The sequence below is a fragment of the Hoplias malabaricus genome, chromosome 5 (assembly GCF_029633855.1).
Source record: "Hoplias malabaricus isolate fHopMal1 chromosome 5, fHopMal1.hap1, whole genome shotgun sequence".
NCBI lineage: Eukaryota > Metazoa > Chordata > Actinopteri > Characiformes > Erythrinidae > Hoplias > Hoplias malabaricus.
The window spans coordinates 1724640-1747139 of NC_089804.1; the positions used below are offsets into that span (position 1 = coordinate 1724640).

General features: G+C 46.7%; 2 protein-coding genes across 3 annotated transcripts in view; one reads left to right on the forward strand and one right to left on the reverse strand.

Annotated features, from left to right (window-relative positions):
* Positions 1–4862: 4862 nt before the first annotated feature.
* Positions 4863–19435, reverse strand: sh3gl2b (SH3 domain containing GRB2 like 2b, endophilin A1). The gene is given in 10 exon segments (XM_066671521.1): positions 4863–4914; positions 4916–5057; positions 6031–6155; positions 6452–6555; positions 6990–7148; positions 8963–9096; positions 9233–9376; positions 10960–11032; positions 11210–11278; positions 19234–19435. Coding segments are annotated over 10 exon segments (1047 nt in total). The 5' UTR covers positions 19279–19435.
* Positions 19436–20615: 1180 nt separating this feature from the next.
* LOC136696794 (coiled-coil domain-containing protein 171-like) overlaps positions 20616–22500 on the forward strand; it is a 12027-nt gene continuing 10142 nt past the window's right edge. The window contains exons 1-6 of one of the 2 annotated variants that reach the window (XM_066671475.1): positions 20616–20924; positions 21202–21375; positions 21457–21628; positions 21713–21887; positions 22019–22209; positions 22344–22490. In XM_066671475.1, coding sequence (XP_066527572.1) covers positions 21233–21375; positions 21457–21628; positions 21713–21887; positions 22019–22209; positions 22344–22490 — 828 coding nt within the window. In that variant the 5' untranslated portion in view covers positions 20616–20924; positions 21202–21232. The remainder of the gene's footprint in view (positions 20925–21201; positions 21376–21456; positions 21629–21712; positions 21888–22018; positions 22210–22343; positions 22491–22500) is intronic. The other variant, XM_066671476.1, reaches the window with a different exon arrangement.

Genomic DNA, 22500 nt, shown 5'->3' on the forward strand with positions numbered 1-22500 from the left:
TCATACCTAATGTTACTTTAATAAAATAAAGTGTTGAACAGCAGAAATAAACACAATTAAATCCACATTCATTTTCAATTTGTCACTTGAAATGTCGACCTAAACTCAGAGAATGACTATGTAGCTGCTGTGTTGATACTGAACAGTCAGATTAAACACAGCTAGGTCTGTGGGTCACGGGCACATTAATTCATCATTTTTATTTAAATGAATGATTACTGTTAACTATCACAAATTCCACAGTTAATAAACATCTGAAACTGAACACTGATGTTTATAATCTCGTTCACTTTTTCCTGAAGTGGCGAGGAGTGAAATCTCTCGTTGTAACCGTCTAGCTCGCCCCTGTCACAGGTTTAGCGTGTGATTAGCTCACCGCTACATGAGTTATTGCTTTATCGGTGATTATTTTATTGTTGGAGGGAGTGTGGTGTATCTTTGAGCTCGTTCAACACGGTTTAAACACTACTCTGAACTCTCAAACAGCCGCAGGAACTGCACAGTGGCGTAAACTGAGAGACTGTAGGCTTTAGCGATGCTAATCTGACAGGGATAGCCCCATTAAAGATGAATTAGCGGAGCACACTGGCTGCTAGCACCGTGCTAACGTTAGCACTGCAGTGTTACTGAGGAGATACGCCACAGCAACTGACCCGGGGAAGCTAAGCACTAGCCGCATGCTAACGGTGCAGCTAACAGGACAGAGAAGACTATTTTAAATTATTATAATATAAATACACAGCAGTGTGATGCAAAATCAGCTTCTACGAGGTCTGCAGAGACAGTTCAACAGCAGGTTCAAGCAGAAACACCCAGGGTTTATAAAATACATGCAGTGGAGTTCTCCGGTACAGCCGTGTGTGTGAAAGTGTGGACTCCTCTGCTTATATTAATGTTTCTGTTAAATATCACCGACTTTAAACACATATGTCCAATAACTGGCAGTGAATTATTACAAAAGCAACAATAAATAACAGGTGACGTCACATCTGCACTCAGTAAACACACACACTGTGCATTAGAGGGTGCTCAGGTGTGTTCTGTGTGAAGAAAGAGAACCCTGGACTTTTCCTGAGGTGCCAAGCTTTTACACACGACTGTATTTGTGGCTCGTCCCCTGGCATTTCAGCGACGGCTGGAGGCTGCTCAGAAGAAGGGAGGTGCAGCGGTCACAGCATGCGAACCTGGGCTCAGTCTTTAAAGACCACGACCCAAACAAACAGTCCCAAATAAACACAGGGAGTCACACCAGGGAAGGACTGAGACACCCCACAGACGTCCCACGGGCGAGCTGAAGCAGAGTCACCTCTCAGACGGGCGAGGTCTCGGGTCCAGAACGGAAAGAGTCCCTTAATAATAACAATAACAACAACAATAACAACAACAACAACAATAACAATAATAATAATACAACACTCTCCACGTTCTTCGTGTACGGCTCCAGTCGCCACCTGCAGTGTTCAACACCGTAATCACATTATACACACATTACAGACCCACATCATCTAGACTGGGTCCATCCACACTGAGCGTATATACTGATTCATACAGACACACACACACACACTGTGCATGCCTTGGAATGTTATCTGCACCTACACCTGGAATGTCAGTCACAGAGAGACCTGTAAAACCCTGTCGTCTGCAGCGGGACGTGAACTGGATTAAAGCGATAGAGAAGAGGGAGTTTGGCAGGAAACGAGCAGAATCTCCTCGGGCTCTAAGTGCCACCGCGGGGAGGAGAGGTAGGGCACGTCAGAAGACGCTGAAGCTGCGTTTGGTCACTCAGCGTTAAAGTGTAGACCGTAGGAACCTGAAGGCGTTACAAAGTCGTGGCAGAATCTCACGTCTCCAGATGGAGCTTCTGCTGAGAGAAGGGATTTGGGCAAGTGTGAGGTCACAGGCCGGAGAACAGCGGTGAGAGGGGCAGTCACGGGGAGGAAACGATGGAAATAACTGGACTACTGCGTCTGTCGTTTCTGAACTCTGCTGAACGCGTGATTGTTATTGCTCAGTTTAAGCCAATCTGTCGACTGCGGGGCCGAGCTGTTAGCGCATCCACCTCGGGCCTTCCTCATTGGTCAGGACTCGTGAGCCTGGTTCTAGTGTTGATGTGCGCGGGGTGATCAGGGAGTGTCATACACAGGGAACCCCTCAGTGAAACCCTAAGAGTCTCTAGTGTCTTTGATGCGAATCATCACTGAGCCGTACGTTTTCAGGGTTCAGTTCCTAACGTGAGCGAGTGTAAACGTTGTGAGTGAGGGATGGGCTTCAACCCTGACATCACTAACGCACCGGTGAATGTCCAGCTCAGTCCAGGGCCACGGGTCAGTTAGGGGTCACCACGATCTGCGAGAGACAACCGTGTTAAACATCAGTGGGATCACAGATCAGAACACTTCTATAACACACCAGACAGCGAGTGAGTGAACGCAACAGCGCTGAAGCACGACCTAACACTGTGTACACACACACACACACAGGAACATTATTGCACTGTGGCCTGATCCCTTTCCAGTAATACGTTATTGACCCTCTCCAGAGCTAAGTGTTCTTATCTGTTTGATGAAAACGGCGAGTCGTAAGTAAACACCGAGTGAGTCACCACATTAAAGACAGCGGAGCTGAGTCACTGCACTGAGAACTGGAGCAAAGCTGTTCTCTTTCTCACTGGCGCCATTTATCACTGGCCCAGGACCAGCCTGTGACATCAGCGGACATCGTAGACCAGCGCGGGAGAAGTGGATCCACAGGAGTCAGGGTGGTGTTCCATATTTTGCCGTCAGAACCAGGCTTGTGCGGTCGGGACTGATACGGTCGCCATTGGCGTTGTTTCCGATTATTACACTGTAACGTGTGGCTTTTGAACGGGTCAGTTTCAGGTTGGAAGGTGTCTGTGTTTCATTGGTCTGGTTCCCTCTTTCATGGACTCTGACTGGGTGAGAGCAGGCAAAGACCCGCCCCATGAGAGAGAGTGAGAGAGTGGAGAAGATGAGGGGTGAGTGAGTGAACGAGCAGTTTAGAGTGAAAACTGTGGCCAACGACAGCTAAAAAACATAAAGCAGAGTCTTGTGCAAAAACAGTGCCTCTTGTTAAGTATGGAATGATGAAGATTGAGCGCGGTGAACACGCGTATCTGGAAAATTTCGACAGCATCTGCACCCACAGCGTTTTCAAGAATGTCTCGTCCTCCTGAAAAGACGACTAATGGTCCCCTCTGTGGCTTTTGGTTTCAATGTTTGTGTTTTATCTTTTTTCAATGATTAAATCAGGGTGTTTAAAGTGGTAAACTGTGACCAAAGACGAATCAATATCGCCCAAGTCTTCTCAGAACATCACTGACTCTTTCTCCAGTTTAAATACGAACCCCATTCACAGAAAAGTTGGGACACTTTCTAAAAATAGAACAAAACATAAAACTGTTTTTTAAAAATCCCTTGATCATATGAAAGTACAAATAAAACATTTTTCTTTGATGGACATGGTCCCCTGCTGCATCAAGAAATGCAACCTGAAGCTGTATTGTGCAGAGAGAGGAAGCCATGTATTCATTCAGAGCAGAAAGAATGGCAAAAAAAAAACAGTGGAAACTTCTGTGGTCAGACGAGTCGATGATTCATTCTTCATTTTTGGGAACAACAGACGTTGAATTCAACGTGCCAAAGACAAAAAAGTTCACCACTGATGCAAAGGCTTTTATTGGTATTTTGGAGACACGTATGCTGCCACCAAGGTGGCGTCTGTTCTGGAAACTCCACGGTTATTTCAGCAGGAAAACGTCAGGCCTCATTCTGCAGTGTGCCTTGTAGCTGGTAATCCTCAGTTCCCAAACAATTAAAATCAAAATGTGATGTGACACAGTGGTGAAGACACCATTGTCCACACTTTTTTTGAGTGTGTTAAAGTTTCAAACTTTGCTTGTATTTAAAAAATAGCATTGAGGTCATAATTAAAAAATATAATTTTTTGTTCGTGTTAAATGTATGAGTTAATTAAGATTTTAAAATGTATTTCAACTGCATTAGAAAGTGTCCTAGCTTTTCTAGAAAAGGGGTTTTGTAAGCAGCGTGACAGTAGTGTTAGCTAGAACACCCAGAACATTCTGAATGGAGATGCCTGAAGTGAGCCGAGGGGTGCAGCTCCACGGTTCCTTGACTCACGGTTGTACCGCTGTACACAAACCACTGTAAATGATCAGCCAGTGAAACTGTAGCTATCGTAATCCTTCGTCAGTGCTGGTAGAGTAGTAGCTTCCTACAAAGCTGTATCTGGAACTGGAAGAGCTGGAGGATCTCTGGAATTCTAGGGGGAGTTATCTTCCGGCTTTAAAAAGGGGCAACCAAAACAACAGAGTGTGACGTGGTCCCAGGTCAGGACTGCTACAGCTGCGCATGCAGAGGGACTCAAAGCGCCATGAGAAAAGTGCACGGTGTGATGGATTCCAGGATAAAGGAAGCTGAAAGCCATGGGGGCGGGCGAAGACTCGGGCTGGACCTCTTCGCCGGACACAGGGGGCCCACGGGGGGCAGTGAAAGCAAGGGCAGCATTCCTCCAGACGAACACTTCTCCAAAGGAAACCAAGCGAGAAGAGCCAAGGAAGGAACTGAAGCGAGAACCCAGTTAGAGTTTCAGAAAGATGGACAGATGTTTGCTTATACACATCTGTATGCACATCTACACACACACAGACCACCTGAGCTTCTAAACGGAACACTGCACGGGCACACAGACACTTCAGAGAGTGACGTTATACTGGTCCCCTTCCTCCTCCTCCTCCTCCTGCCCCTCTCCACGGAAACGCAGTGAAAGAGTAGCACAGACGCACAGCGAAGGCAGCGGGGGGTCGGAGGGGGGCGGGGGCTCTAGTGGGGCAGAGGCACCAGGATGTCCACGTAGTTGATGGGAAGAAGCCCGACTGCCGTGGATCATGCCCTCGTACCAGTTGTCGTCGATCTGATTGGTCAGAGTGATGATGTCACCCTCCTTAAAGCCCAGCTCGCCCTCGTTCTCCGGCTCGAAGTCGTACAGAGCGCGGCAGCACGGCTGATCCAGAGGAGCTGAGAGAGAGAGAGGAGAGAGAGAGAGAGAGAGAGAGAGAGAGAGAGAGAGAGAGAGAGAGAGGGACAGAGAGAGAGAGACAGAGAGAGAGAGAGAGACAGAGAGAGAGAGAGAGAGAGAGAGAGAGAACAGAGAGAGAGAGAGAGAGAGAACAGAGAGATGGAGAGAGAACACAGAGAGAGAGAGAGAGAGTACAGAGAGATGGAGAGAGAGAGTACAGAGAGATGGAGAGAGAGAGATAGAGAGAGAGAACAGAGAGATGGAGAGAGAACACAGAGAGAGATAGAGAGATGGAGAGAGAGAGAGTGAGAGAGAGAGAGAGAGAGAGAGAGAGACAGAGAGAGAGAACAGAGAGAGAGAGAGAGAGAGAGAGGGGGGGAGAGAGAGAGAGAGGGACACAGAGAGAGAGAGAGAGAGAGAGAACAGGAGACAGAGAGAGAGAGAGAGAGAGAGAACAGAGAGAGAGAGAGAAACAGAGAGAGAGAGAGAGAACAGAGAGATGGAGAGAGAACACAAAGAGAGAGAGAGAGAGTACAGAGAGATGGAGAGAGAGAGTACAGAGAGATGGAGAGAGAGAGATAGAGAGAGAGAACAGAGAGATGGAGAGAACACAGAGAGAGATAGAGAGATGGAGAGAGAGAGAGAGAGAGAGAGAAAGAGAGAGAGAGATAGAGAGAGAGAACAGAGATGGAGAGAGAACACAGAGAGAGAGATAGAGAGATGGAGAGAGAGAGAGAGAGAGAGTGTACAGAGAGATGGAGAGAGAGAGAGATAGGAGAGAGAAAGAGAGAGAGAGATAGAGAGAGAGAACAGAGAGATGGAGAGAGAGAGAGTATAGAGAGATGGAGAGAGAGAACAGAGAGATGATAATAAACCTGATTGACCTGCCTTTTTATCTCTATCTATTCATTCCATCAGCTTATATATGACTCTGTGAGCAGTGTGTGTGTGTGTGTGTGTGTGTGTGTGTACCTGGAGATCGTGCAGGTGATTTAGCTGTGTGTATTCCTCCATTGTGGTTTTCACTGGGTAACTGCAGCTCCATGCGGGGTTTAGGGATGAATTCCTTCCTGGGTTTACAGGACGCCTCCTTTATCCTGCAACACACACACACACAGTGTAAACACACACAGACACACACACACACAGTGTAAACACACACACACACACACACTCAGTGTAAACACACAGACACACCTCTAATTCTCCAATCACAGTCACTCCACAAGGTCAGCGGACCCATATGAGGACGGTAATCAGGAGGAGAAAAGTACAGGTGCATTGTGGGAGTTGTAGTTGTGATTTTGTCAGAGAGCACAGGTGCATTGTGGGAGTTGTAGTTGTGATTTTGTCAGAGAGCACAGGTGCATTGTGGGAGTTGTAGTTGACGTACCTGTCCTCCATCTTGCTGGAGAGCTGCTGGAGAATGTCGGCGGCCTGTCTGTGATACTCCAGCTGAGCCTTCACCAGCGCCGCCAGCTGACTCACCTGCTCTATCTGCACACACACACACACACACACACACATACACACACACGAACAAATGTAAATCAGTTATCACTAAACAGAGAGTGTGAGTTTGAGAGAGAGATGGAAAGGGAAGAAAAGGGAGAACTCAGAGTGAGAGAAAATATAGAAAGAGACAGAGTGAGAGAAAGAAAGAGAGAGAGAGAGAAAGAAAGAGAGAGAGAGAGAGAGAGAGAGAGAGAGAGAGAATGAGAGGCATTATTTGGAGTGAGAAAAGACAGAAGATTACAGAGGGAGGGAGAGAGAGAAGAAAGAAAAAATTTCAGAGAAAAAATGAAGGAGGGAGAATGTGAACAGAGAGAAGAGTGGAATAAGGGTCATGAGAGACATGAGAGGGATGTAAATCAAGAGAGAGTGAGAAGAGAGGGATGAGAGGAGAGACAGATGAAGGAGGGAGATCCTACATCGCTCTCCAGCAGGTTGAACATGCTCTGCTCTGCGATCTCTTTGGACTCGTCAAACTTCTCCAGCGCCTGCTTGATCTCGTCATCTGTCACTTTCCCCTGGCGCTTCTTCTTATAGTCAAAATCCAAACGCCTGCCCTCCATCTTCTTCAGGTGGTGCTGGAGACACACACACACACACACACACACACACACACACACACACAATAACAGCATGTATCCGATGCTCTCATCCCTCAGATCCTGGTGCTGATGAGGGTAAAGTAGTGTTAGGAGTCCTGCCCAGGGACTTGTATTGATAGTGGTATCGCTGCCAGAGCTGGGAATCGAACACTAACCTACTCTATGGAGAGCTGTGCTGTTACCTACGACACCACACCATAGATACAGCCCCTGTGCCCAGAGCAACTCTGAAATTCACAAGGGAACTAGACCTGTCTTATGAGAGGGAACTCTAACCTGGAGGACCAGGTGTAGGTGTGCAGGCATGTGTGCAGCTGTATGTGTGTATATGTATGTGTTCAGGTGTAGGTGTGTAAACATAGGTGTAGATGTGCAGGTATGCTGGTATAGGTGTGCAGGTATGCAGGTGTATGTGTGCAGGTATGCAGGTGTAGGTGCAGGCATATAGGTGTTGGTGTAGGTGTGCAAGTATGCAGGTGTAGGTATGCAAGTATGCAGGTGTAGGTGTGCAAGTATGCAGGTGTTGGTGCAGGTTCACAGGTATACAGGTGTAGGTGAAGGTGTGCAAGTATGCAGGTGTAGGTGTGCAGGTATGCAGGTGTAGGTGTGCAGGTATGCAGGTGTAAGTGTAGGTATGCAGGTATTGTTGTGCAGGTATGCAGATGCAGATGCAGGTGTAGGTGTAGGTGCAGGTGTGCAGGTATGCAGGTGTTGGTGCAGGTTCACAGGTATACAGGTGTAGGTGAAGGTGTGCAAGTATGCAGGTGTAGGTGTGTGGGTATGCAGGTGTAGGTGTGCAGGTATGCAGGTGTAAGTGTAGGTATGCAGGTATTGTTGTGCAGGTATGCAGATGCTGGTGTTGGTGTAGGTGCAGGTGTGCAGGTGCAAGTGTAGGTATGCAAGTGTGTGTGCAGGTGCAGGTATGCAAGTGTGCAGGTGTGCAGCTGTAGGTATGCAGGTGTATAGATATGCAAGTGTGCAGGTGTGCAGGTATGCAAGTGTAGGTGCAGGTGTATAGGTATGCATGTGTAGGTGCAGGTGTATAGGTATGCAAGTGTAGGTGCAGGTATGCAGGTGTTTAGGTATGCAGGTGCAGGTGTAGGTGCAGGTATGCAGGTGTATAGGTATGCAAGTGTAGGTGCAGGTATGCAGGTGCAGGTGTAGGTGCAGGTATGCAGGTGTTTAGGTATGCAGGTATGCAGGTGTTTAGGTATGCAGGTGCAGGTGTAGGTATGCAGGTGTTTAGGTATGCAGGTATGCAGGTGTTTAGGTATGCAGGTGCAGGTATGCAGGTGTTTAGGTATGCAGGTGTAGGTGCAGGTATGCAGGTGCAGGTGTGCAGGTGCAGGTGTAGGTATGCAGGTGCAGGTGTTTAGGTATGCAGGTGTAGGTGCAGATGTGCAGGTATGCAGGTTCAGGTGTATAGGTATGCAGGTGTAGGTGCAGATGTGCAGGTATGCAGGTGCAGGTGTTTAGGTATGCAGGTGTAGGTGCAGATGTGCAGGTGCAGGTGTTTAGGTATGCAGGTGCAAGTGTTTAGGTATGCAGGTGCAGGTGTAGGTGCAGATGTGCAGGTATGCAAGTTCAGGTGTATAGGTATGCAGGTGTAGGTGCAGATGTGCAGGTGCAGGTGTTTAGATATGCAGGTGCAGGTGTTTAGGTATGCAGGTGCAGGTGTAGGTGCAGATGTGCAGGTATGCAGGTTCAGGTGTATAGGTATGCAGGTGTAGGTGCAGATGTGCAGGTTCAGGTGTAGGTGTGCATGAGTTATACCAGTGTGCGTATCTTACCTGGATCTCCTTGATGTCTTTGTCGTGCAGGTTCTGCAGAGGGTCGATGAAGTTCTGTTTGACCTCCATATCCAACGCGTCCTTCACCTCCCCCAACTCCCGCATTGCCTCGCCCGCATCGATCAGAGCCAGACCTGAGAGAGAGACAGGGACAGAGTGAGAAAGAGACAGAAACGGAGAGAGAGACAGAAGAAGAGTGAGAGAGAAAGAGACACAGAGAGAGAGAGAGACAGGAAGAGTTTTTTGTGTGTGTGTGTGAGGATGTGTTACCAAAGCTGGACTCCTCCCCGAGTTCACGGCCGAATTTCTGCATGGCGTCTCCGAGGACGCTCTCTGCCTGTGGGTATCCCGGCCCCTTCTCCTGACCACGGATCTTTGACATCGTATTAATCATACTGAGCTTCGCCCTGGACGCTACACACAGACACAGACACACATGGAACAAGGACAAAGTGTTATTTATGTGACTGTTAACATATAAACATTAGTGTTAGCAGCGTCCCCTTGTGGAGAAGAGTCAGTCTGCTAAATGTGAGAGAGTGAGTTACAAACAGGTAATTAACATGAGACGCAGCACGCCACAAACACCACACAACAAACCAACAGAACAACAAACACCATACAACAAACCCACATAACAACAAACACCACACAACAAACACACATAACAACAAACACCATACAACGAACCCACATAACAACAAACACCACACAGCAAACCCACAGAACAAACATACCAACAACAAACACCACACAACAAACCCACAGAACAACAAACACCACACAACAAGCCCACATAACAACAAACACCACACAACAAACCCACAGAACAAACACCACACAACAAGCCCACATAACAACAAACACCACACAACAAACCCACAGAACAAACATACCAACAACAAACACCACACAACAAACCCACAGAACAACAAACACCACACAACAAGCCCACATAACAACAAACACCACACAACAAACCCACAGAACAAACATACCAACAACAAACACCACACAACAAACCCACAGAACAACAAACACCACACAACAAAACCACAGAACAAACACACCAAAACAAACACCACACAACAAGCCCACAAAACAACAAACACCACACAACAAACCCACAGAACAAACATACCAACAACAAACACCACACAACAAACCCACAGAACAACAAACATACCAACAACAAACACCACACAACAAACATACCAACAACAAACACCACACAACAAAACCACAGAACAAACATACCAACAACAAACACCACACAACAAGCCCACATAACAACAAACACCACACAACAAACCCACAGAACAAACATACCAACAACAAACACCACACAACAAACCCACAGAACAACAAACACCACACAACAAAACCACAGAACAACAAACATACCAACAACAAACACCACACAACAAAACCACAGAACAAACATACCAACAACAAACACCACACAACAAACCCACAGAACAACAAACATACCAACAGAAAACACCACAGAAAAATCACACATAACAACAAACATACCAACAGAAAACACCACAGAACAACAAACACCACACAAAAACCCACAGAACAACAAACACCACACAACAAACGCACATAACAGCAAACATACCAACAACAAACACCACAGAACAACAGACTCCACACAACAAACACACATAACAGCAAACATACCAACAACAAACACCACAGAACAACATACTCCACACAACAAACACACAGAACAACAGTCACCACACAAAAAACACACATAACAGCAAACATACCAACAACAAACACCACAGAACAACAGACTCCACACAACAAACACACATAACAGCAAACATACCAACAACAAACACCACAGAACAACATACTCCACACAACAAACACACAGAACAACAGTCACCACACAAAAAACACACATAACAGCAAACATACCAACAACAAACACCACACAACAAACACTACACAGTTAAATGTTAAAACACACACACACTAACCTGGGTTTGGTTGCAGATATTCTGTAGTTTTGGTCATGATGTCCAGCACCGCCCTGCTAGTGGTGTCCACTTTCTACACACACACACACACACACAAGAAAAATCTCTCAGCGATGTGGATGATGTTTTCACACGTTTAGGTCCAGTTTCTCAGCCAGGACTCGACTTAGTCACTGGACCAGTCCACCTCAGACCACAGTAATACAGCACAGACATCATGGTCTGGGACCGAACACGTCCCTCACCGTACCTTCTCCATCTCCTTGAAGTCATCGTCTAGTTTGGTGCCTTCCGCTCCACCCACCTTCTCACTAACTTTCTGTAAGAGAAACAAAACACACACACACACACACACACACGATTAAACCCTGTGTCCACTCTGTGAGACACTCCTCCCTCATTGGTCCACCTTGTAGATGTAGAGTCAGAGACGGTAGCTCATCTGTCGCTGCACAGTGTGTGTCGCTCGTCCTCTAGTCCTTCATCAGTGACACAGGACGCTGTCGGCTGGATGTTTTTGGTCGGTGGACTGTTCTCGGTCCAGACACTGAGGGGTTTAAAAACTCCAGCAGCACTGCTGTGTCTGATCCACTCTACACCAGCACAACACACACTAACACACCACCACCACGTCAGTGTCACTGCAGCGCTGAGAATGATCCACCACCACATCACACCTGCTCTGTGGGGGTCCTGAGCGCTGGAGAACAGCAGGAGAGGGTAACAAAGTATGCAGAGCAACAGATGGACTACAGTGTATATAAATAACAGTTTGTTTACACCTACAGCGTGATATCATGGGAATAGTGTGTGTGTGTGTGCTCCCTGCATGAGAGGAAAGGGAAGGAGGAAACTGGGGCTAGTTTCCATAGCAACAGAAACCTGGAGAAAGAAAATAGAGATGTGTAATATGCCACCTATCCATCCATCTATCGGTGTTCTTACTGGACATTAACTGGTCATCAGTGCCTCACCCCCCACCCCAAGAAAGACCCACAGATCGACCGAGGGGTCGCGTTCTCTCTTTCCTCAGTGCCTTGATTTGACCAAGTAAAGTCTGTCCTTTCAAAGTGGGACCATCTGCAGCCACAGCGTGTGTGTGTGTGTGTGTGTGTGTGTGTGAGATTAGGGGGTTGCTGACCAACACATACCCAGCTACCAGCCATGCTGGTCAAAATGGCCTCTACTTAAGACTGCTGTCAGGTGATGCTTTTTTTAACAACAGTGGAGTATGATGAGGAGGAAAAGACAGTTATCCTCTGTTAGCCACATTAGCATTTTCACCATAGGATCCAATGGAAAACTGTTAGCGTCAGACTCTACTGCGTGTCTCTGCTCTTCAGTCTGAATCTGAGTGAGTTCAGTCATCGTCTTATTTCACTGCTGTGTTGTTGTAGTGTGTAAGAGACGACAGACACAAGCCCCGTACTCCTCCGTCTCAGTCTTTTCCCCCACTGTTTACAGGTAAATAATCTGACCCCTGGTCTGAGAGTGAACAGACTCCTGGAGGATAATGTTTTATCGACTGTTGCCTGTAAGCTCACGTGGTGCGCTGTATGTTAAGAATATTAAGGTTCACATTTCCTTGTCTCCTATCTCTACAACACACAGTTCACAACTGTACCCAGTGGAAGTGAATGGAACCGGGCGTCTGTGGAGTTCAATGTCTGTTCAGATCTGCTTCATAACAAAACAGAGCCTCAAAGAAAACCTTCTTTACATTTCTCCCACTCTTCCCCTGCTCTTTCTATCAGTCTCTCGCTCCACATTTCTCGCACCATCTCCCCCATTATTGTGTGTTTGTGTGTGAGGAGACCCTTCGCTTTCCCTGCTGTTACATCACACTCAGAGAGAAAGCAGAAAGAGGGAGAGATGGAAGATGAGTGAGGAGGAGTTGTTTTGCTGGAGGGACGTGGGGAAAGGACACTGACCGGTGGGCTTTATGAGTGATGCCCCATTTAAAACACACACACACTCACACACACACACAGTGTTTGTTGTAATTGCTGTAATTATAGGTCGTGACTAGAGACAGCGTATAACACACTAACTGCAGGCGACCATCAACAATTACACACACAAGCAGTGATGCGAACAGTCCAGCATCTGCTCCCTCTCTGTCTCACACACTCACACACACACACACACACACACACTCTATAGTCACCAGTCCTTCAGAGACTGACGGCCTACATTCCTCATGTTTCCACCGGAGAGAGCAGATGTGCTCTTTGTGACTCTGCACAGCTGGAACATGCTGGAGATGTGGTTCTCCGCCCTCTCACACACTTCCTTGAAGAACGCCATTCCTCCAGAAGGGTCCTGCAGGGAGAGGACTGTGACAGGACAGGACCATGGAGTCACACCTTAACCATGGTCCGGTCCAACAACTGACCAAAGACAGTTGTCCACAAACTTTTGGCCATGTAGTGTAGACCTGCTGAAGCTTCCTGGAGAATCTCTCTCTGGGGACGCCAGGGGGGGGCAGGGTTCTGCTGAAGGAGCACAATCAATATGTCCCTGATTATAGACACAAGGACAGGGAAGACACACACACACACACACACACTGTGTCCTAACAGAAAGCAAGTTTAAATGTAGTGTTGCATTGTGCCATGAAGCCTTCTGTGCGTCTACACCCCAAACGGACCAATCAGAGAACAGCTTGAGACTTCACCTAAAACAGGGGAGTGTCTGATCGGAGCGTCCGGGTGTCCATCAAGACTGTCACGTCCCACTCTCACGCTGACACAGTGTCACACGCAGAAAGCACAAAGGTTTACTGTTTACATTTCACTAAGGAGAATAAACCACTTTGTCTTTACTGTTTACATTTCACTAAGGAGAATAAACCACTTTGTGTTTACTGTTTACATTTCACTAAGGAGAATAAACCACTTTGTGTTTACTGTTTACATTTCACTAAGGAGAATAAACCACTTTGTCTTTACTGTTTACATTTCACTAAGGAGAATAAACCACTTTGTGTTTACTGTTTACATTTCATTAAGGAGAATAAACCACTTTGTGTTTACTGTTTACATTTCACTAAGGAGAATAAACCACTTTGTGTTTACCGTTTACATTTCACTAAGGAGAATAAACCACTTTGTGTTTACTGTTTACATTTCACTAAGGAGAATAAACCACTTTGTGTTTACTGTTTACATTTCACTAAGGAGAATAAACCACTTTGTGTTTACTGTTTACATTTCACTAAGGAGAATAAACCACTTTGTGTTTACTGTTTACATTTCACTAAGGAGAATAAACCATTTTGTGTTTACTGTTTACATTTCACTAAGGAGAATAAACCACTTTGTGTTTACTGTTTACATTTCACTAAGGAGAATAAACCACTTTGTTTTTACTGTTTACATTTCACTAAGGAGAATAAACCACTTTGTGTTTACTGTTTACATTTCACTAAGGAGAATAAACCACTTTGTGTTTACTGTTTACATTTCACTAAGGAGAATAAACCACTTTGTTTTTACTGTTTACATTTCACTAAGGAGTATAAATCACTTTGTGTTTACTGTTTACATTTCACTAAGGAGAATAAACCACTTTGTGTTTACTGTTTACATTTCACTAAGGAGAATAAACCACTTTGTGTTTACTGTTTACATTTCACTAAGGAGAATAAACCACTTTGTGTTTACTGTTTACATTTCACTAAGGAGAATAAACCACTTTGTGTTTACTGTTTACATTTCACTAAGGAGAATAAACCACTTTGTGTTTACCGTTTACATTTCACTAAGGAGTATAAATCACTTTGTGTTTACTGTTTACATTTCACTAAGGAGAATAAACCACTTTGTGTTTACCGTTTACATTTCACTAAGGAGTATAAATCACTTTGTGTTTACCGTTTACATTTCACTAAGAAGAATAAACCACTTTGTGTTTACCGTTTACATTTCACTAAGGAGAATAAACCACTTTGTGTTTACTGTTTACATTTCACTAAGGAGAATAAACCACTTTGTGTTTACTGTTTACATTTCACTAAGGAGAATAAACCACTTTGTGTTTACTGTTTACATTTCACTAAGGAGAATAAACCACTTTGTGTTTACTGTTTACATTTCACTAAGGAGAATAAACCATTTTGTGTTTACTGTTTACATTTGAGTAAAGCCTTTATTATTTACAGTTCAGTAGCATATCAAATTTTTAATTTAGCTACCATTTACACTTGTATGTAGAATATAAAATTTAGTATTAAGTTTTAACATTTCACTATTTAGTATTTACATTTTAACATTTCAGTATTTATTTTAGATTTTTATACTTCAGGTCCAGTATTTAGACTAGTATTTGGGCTCATTTAGCACATGGCTCTGTTTGTTGTTCTTGTCTCCGCCCTAGTCCTGCCTTAGCTCCGCCCTCTCGTCAGTGTCCTGCCTCTCGTTATCAGTCCCAGGTGTTCCTTGTCAATGCTCTGTGTTAATATAGTCCTTTCGTTTGCTGTGTTCCTCGGTGGCTCCTTGTGTATGTAGATGTGTGTCTCTGTGTCTATCCTGGTTCATGGCTGTTTCCTGTCTGTCTTTGTTTAATCCTGTTTGCTTTAGTCTTGTCTTTATTCAGTCTGTCTGTATTACCTGTGTTTTTTATGATTCTGTCTGTGTTAATACAATTCCTTGCGTTTACGTGTGCCTCCCTCGTCTGTCCTGCTCAGCCGTGACAGTATTTAAAACGTAGTATTCAGCATTTCACTTTAAATATTTCATTTATCAATGTTAGCATTTAGAATTTACAGTTCAGAGTTATTTAAATGAGGGCATTCTGACTTAAAATGTTCTAAGAAATCACTCTCAATCCTTTCCCTCTCGTGCAGGGAGCACACACACACACACACACAGTCCCCCGTTCTATTGTCCCTCCACCTCCGCAGGTTTTGTAATCTGACTGGTTCAAAGCGACATCTGTTACGTAACCACGCGTCCCTCATGAGGAGGTTCCAGTGACTCTGTCCCCCCTTCGCTTCACACAGAACCAGCGACTGAGAAAAGAGACTAGAGAAGCGCACTCATTCTCCTCTCCTCAGACCGGACGTCCCCCGAGGCCCGGTGTCCACTGTCCACTCAGAGAGGTCTCAGAGGGGTCATTAACCCTGAGATCTACCCCTGCCCTTCCTCTGGATTCACAGCTGGATTATTACACCATCATCCCCTTCATTGCTCAGTGATGTGTGAAAAACAGCTGGACCCCCGCACCCTGGTCCAAAAGAATCTGGACTTGTTCAGAGGAAGAGCATGACTTGTGTTGGGTCAACAGAGAGAGAGAGAGAGAGAGAGAGAGACTGAACAAGAGAGAGAGAGGGAGTATAAATTAAAGATGTTTGTTGATAGCAGTGCTGCTAGCTATAAATTATTCATTATTTAGAATCTTATCTCTCTCTCTCTCTCTCTCTCTCTCTCTCAGAGTTTTCCTGCCGAGTGCTGATGTGTCAGGTGGGGTGAGGTGTGTGTGTGGAGTGTGGAGTGGGTGAGGGGTGTGGAGTGAGTATGGAGTGGGTGATGGGTGAGGAGTGTGTGTGGATTGGCTGTGGAGTGTGTGTGGAGTGGGGTGTGGAGTTGTGGACTGGATGGGAAGTGAGTGGGTGTGGAGTTGTGGAGTGGATGGGAAGTGAGTGGGTGGGGAGTGTGGGTGTGGAGTGGGTGAGGGGTGGGGAGTGTGTGTGGAGTGGGTGTGGAGTGAGTGGGGTGTGGAGTGCGTGTGGGGTGTGGAGTGAGTGGGGTGGGGAGTGGGAGAGGTGTGGGGAGTGTGTGTGGATTGGGTGTGGAGTGTGTGTGAATTGGGCATGTGGTGTGGAATGAGTGGGGTGTGGAGTGGGTGAGGTGTGGGGAGTGTGTGTGGATTGGGTGTGGAGTGTGTGTGAATTGGGCATGTGGTGTGGAATGAGTGGGGTGTGGAGTGGGTGTGGAATGAGTGGGGTGTGGAGTGTGGAGTGGGTGAGGGGTGGGGAGTGTGTGTGGATTGGGCGTGTGGTGTGGAGTGAGTGGGGTGTGGAGTGAGTGGGGTGTGGAGTGTGGAGTGGGGTGTGGAGTGGGTGAGGGGTGGGGAGTGTGTGTGGATTGGGTGTGGAGTGGGGAGTGTGTGTGAATTGGGTGTGGGGTGTGGAGTGGGTGAGGGGTGGGGAGTGTGTGTGGATTGGGTGTGGAGTGGGGAGTGTGTGTGAATTGAGTGTGGAGTGGGTGAGGGGTGGGGAGTGGGGTGTGGAGTGGGTGTGGAGTGAGTGGGGTGTGGAGTGTGGAGTGGGTGAGGGGTGGGGAGTGTGTGTGGATTGGGTGTGGAGTGTGTGTGAATTGGGCATGTGGTGTGGAATGAGTGGGGTGTGGAGTGGGTGTGGAGTGAGTGGAGTGTGGAGTGGGTGAGGGGTGGGGAGTGTGTGTGGAGTGTGTGTGAATTGGGCGTGTGGTGTGGAGTGAGTGGGGTGTGGAGTGGGTGTGGAGTGAGTGGGGTGTGGAGTGTGGAGTGGGTGAGGGGTGGGGAGTGTGTGTGGATTGGGTGTGGAGTGGGGAGTGTGTGTGAATTGGGTGTGGGGTGTGGAGTGAGTGGGGTGTGGAGTGTGGAGTGGGTGAGGGGTGGGGAGTGTGTGTGGAGTGTGTGGGGAGTTTGTATGGAGTCCCCTGTAGGACAGTAGCCATTATGTGCTGTACACTGATCCAGTTCCTATTGATCATGTTTCTATTCGTGGACGGTGGGTGGGACACTGAACCCAGGACTGCTTCCATCACACACCGCTGTTTTAAACCCTGCCCCCACCTCTGGTCTGTGACATCATCAACTGCTACCATCACAGACCCAGGGGGGAGACGGTGTCTCCGTCAACGCACACACACCACACACACGCACACACCACACACACGCACACACACACACACACACTGATCAGCAACTGATCCCACACTGAGTGACTCATTCGAAGGAATAAGAATCTGGATTATTTTAATGGAATGAAGAATATTCTGGACTCTTTCTGTTGAAGGAAGATTGTTCCAGAATCGTTCTGTAGAAAAATATAATCCGGATTATTTGAGTGGATGGAAGAATATTCCAGATTGATTCAGTAGAGAAGTGGACCTTTCTGGACTGGTTCAGTAAAAAAGGAATAATCAGAATAATGTTCCAGATTGATTCCAGAGAAATAACAATAATTCAGTTCATTTCATTTTCATTTGAAGGAAGGAATATTTTGATTCTTTCAGTTGAAGCAAGAATGTTCCAGATTGTTCTTGAGTCTAAAATAGTTTCATGGAGGCAGTGGGTTACATCACCTACACACACACACACACACACACTGACCAGTTTCATCATGTCCAGCGTAGACTGACTCAGTCAAAGGAAAAATGATTCTGATTTATTTTTCTACAGAATTAAGGATAACCCCCCTACTAAAATAATCTGGATTATTCTTCATTCTGTAGAAAAAAATCCAGATTATTATTCCTCTCTCTTCAGAATGATAGCGTTAAAAAGGTACCACCAAGAATAAACATCCCCAGACGTAGCCCAAGCCCTGATTGGCTCCACAGGTTTGTGATGTCAGAAATCCTGGCTGGCTGAATATGTCATATTTAAAGCAGCAATGCTCAGCCACAACGCTGACAGGTCCTTCACTTGGGACACCACACACACTCTCACTCACACACTCACACAAACACACTAAAAAGCCCGCCTCCAGACGTTACATAGTGCGATGTCTTTAGTGCTGAGCCCAGAGCATCAACGACAGCAGTCTATTCCCCCATCACAGCTCAGCGGAGGGTCACAATGATTCTGAAGGTTTTACATTCAACTAAAAATACTACAGAGGGTTACTTTAACAGCAGTCTACTAAAACCTGCCCCAGCACTCAGCGCCCTCTGTCGGCTGTCTGTGCCACTGCACTCACATCTCCGGCTACAGCAGGGCAGGGGAGGAAGAGGAGGATGAAGGATGAAGGATGAAGGAGCTGGGTCTTAACTGTTGTAACGATGCCATTTAAGGTGGAACGAAAGAATTCCTATAAGGGCTCGGCCAGTGCCGTTAAGATGCCCGTTTCAGCCTCACTGTGTCAGGACAGGTCTTATCTGTACACGCTCCTGATGTAAGTTGGCTGATGCATCATTTAAGGTGGAATGGAGAATTAAGAAAACGAAGCCGCAGATTACATCCCCGTGTAAAGTGATGGTAACCGAACGGCAGGCTGAAGGCCCCCGAGCCCATCACCGTCTTAGCCCGTCTTTGGAAGAAAAACACGGGCTGTAACCGAGCACTTACCTGCGTGGCTTTGTGAAACTGCTTCTTCAGCCCCGCCACAGACATGTCTGTCCTCTGTAGAGCGGCTGCGACCGGAGAGAAACTGCCGGAATGGCCGGGAGTACCGTTGTTTGTAATGTTGTGGCTGTTATTCCCGCCGCGGTCGCTGCTGCTGCTGCTGAGGGGAGATGGAACACTGCTCCATCCGGGAACCCGCCCACGCGTGACGTCACACCCCCTGGGTACCATGGCTACGCGAAGACGGCTAACTGTGAGAGCTAACGGTTTAGCTTTCTGGAAACACACAAATAAATCAAAAATTCCTACACAAAATGTCCCTAACACTAACCTTGTTAACGGTTAAAGACAATTTTATGAGGGAAAAAAATTCTCTGATGTTTATTTTCCCAAAGCTTTTTATCTGACAAAACCACAAACCATTTTTTTTCCCAGTTCAGTTTTATGTAAATATTAGAACCCGATGCCGGGAACACACTCCAGAAATGCTGTGACCCGGAAAAGTGTTGTCCCATCACTTTTCCTTTTATTGAAACTGGAAAGCAAGGAGATGTTTTGCGAATGAAATGAAAAAATATTCTCATTTGTCACAGTTTAACAGCTCAGCTGCCCATGGTCTCTGCTGTCTGATTATATTCTTCATAATGAGTCATTTATTAAAGCAGGATGACTTCTCGGAGTGTGTCACATCAAATATTAAACTTTGCTGCTGTCGAATAAAACACAGTTATCTCAGTTTTTGTTACGCTGTGTGAAACGTTCATGATGAATGGACCAATAGAAATGCTCCAAAACTGGAGTAAAATCTTTTACACTGGGTGACCATTTGTTTTAATATTCAAGTTAATAATTGCAAAAATAGGTCTTTGGAAATATTTTCTTTGTGCTTTTCTCATTAAAGCTTAGATATAGTTATTGAAAACACACACACACACACACACACACACACACACACTATAGTCATCTATTACACAAAGTGTTTTCCAGCAGAGGGCCCTACAGGACAATAATTTATTTTCTTGTCAGTGGAATAAAGTAGAAATAATTATAATGCATAAATCTTTGCATATTTTTCTAGGACTTTCACAAAATATATATTTATAAGTAGGTAAAATATAGTCATACACGTCATCTAGTGTCATAACATCATCATTACATTGTGTATGAAGTGTATTATGAATATGAGCTGTGTCTGTCAATGTCTTTTTCTTTTTTTAATATTATTCATTAAATAACACACTATACAACGGACTTTATTTACTCTTCAAAACGATAATTATTCAGAATTTGTAAAAATAAATACTTAAACAGTCGATGGTACACTTATTAAACGGGGATGACGTCACCGCCACAACACAGGATGTGACGTCATGGCTGTGTGTTTGGGAAGAGAAAGGGCGTCGGATTCAAACGGAGACCGGGCTCCAGCTCCAGGTCCGCGGTGCTCCTCTTTATTCACCGGGTTTCGGTTCACTTCACCACGGAGAGAGCGCTCAGAGCCCGCCCGGAGTCCGTTATTCTCCCCGCGGTGCAGAAACACCGTTAAACCGTCGGTCCTGCGCTGTGGGGACTCACTGTTAGCGACCTGTGTTTGTGTTCAGTTCTATAGCAACGTGCTGTGCGTGTGTAACGGGTTTCCCTCACGTTGTGGGGACAAGCCTATGTCTTCACGCCCACAAGCCGGTCCCCACAAAGTAAGTCGGTTAGTTTTAAGGTGGAATGATGTTTTCGGGATAAAACGAGAGTTAAGGTTCGGGTTAGGTTTTGTGGGTTGAGTGTAATGTCCCTACAAAGCATGGTTACAAATATGTGTGTGTGTGCATTACAGCGCTGATGTCGGGGTTATCCCACTCTCTTTAGCCGGATAACTTAATCCCAGACTCGAGCCTTTCTGGACAGAGCTGAGGGAGAGTCCTATTGGACAGTCCTCACCTCTGGGCTTTAAACAGCCGCTTATTCCCTGTGTTTCAGACAGAGAGGACGTTCACCTGAGACCCACACCATGTCCACTACATCAGCAGCAGCCCGGGACGAGGTCCGCGCCAGCGAACGGACAAAGCAGAGGAGCAGCAGACGAGCCAGAGCGAGATCTCACCCTCCGCCCGCGAGCCCTCGCCCTCAGAGCTCAGCGGAGGACGTCATCAGGTCAGGAACAGCGTCCACGCTCAGTAAACATGCAGTACCCCCAGGTCACTGCAGCCCACTGACCCCTGTCCTTCCGTCCAGGCCCAGGCAGGCGAGCGGTCTGCTCCAGGGCGAGAGGCAGGCGAGCGGTCGGCTCCAGGGCGAGAGGCAGGTGAGCGGTCTGCTCCAGGGCGAGAGGGAGGAGGAGCTGAGGTGGAGGATTAACCAGCTGGAGAAGGACAAGCTGGAGCTGAGCTCCAAGTACAACCAGGAGGTATCAGTGGGCAGTAACGGTGTCAGAGGTGCGTCCGGTGGCTGTGGTCCGTCAGTGACGTTGTGCTCTTGAATGGCTGCGCAGGTGTCCGGGTACGAGGCGCAGCTCGCTCGACTGCGCGCCCTGCTGGAGAGGGGAGAGGCTCACAGACAGACGCTGGAGTATGAGGTAGCTGTGGCCAGGAGAGACGCCGATGTGCAGAAAACCTTCGCTGAGGAGAAACTAGGGGAGCTGCGCAAACACAACCAGCAGCTGAAGAGTGAGTGAGTGTGTGTGTGTGTGTGTGTGTGTGTGAGAGAGAGAGAGAACAAGTAAAATCAATTCTCTGTCCACTGTTTGTCATTTACAGATGTTTTTTAAATGTGTGGGTGTGTGTGTGTGTGTGTGTAGCCCTCAGTGCGGAGCTCAGTCAGAGAGTCTCTGATTTGGAGAGAGCTCTGGAGATCACCAGACAGGCGCGAGACGAGGACCAGCAAGGCCACCAGGCGGAGCTGCACGAGAGGGACCGCCTGCTTTTCAGCTGCAACGCAGACAATGACCTGCTACACGCTGAGAAGAGCCGACTGGAGGCACTGCTGCAGGTGTGTGTGTGTGTGTGTGTTTCCTCAGTTATACCTCTCTCCTTTTCTCTGTGTCTCTCTCTCTACTATTATTTGTGTCTTTCACTCTGCCTTATCTCCCTCTGTGTGTGTGTGTGTGTGTGTGTGTGTCTCAGGAGCAGAACGACACGCTGCAGGAGCTGAAGAGGAAGATGGAGCGAGTGCTGAAAGAGAGGGTGAAGGAGAAGGAGGAGCTGAGGGTGAAGGAGTCTGAACTGAAGCAGAGCTCAGACAGAGAGAAGAGAACGAGGAAGGAGTGTGAGGTGAGGGCAG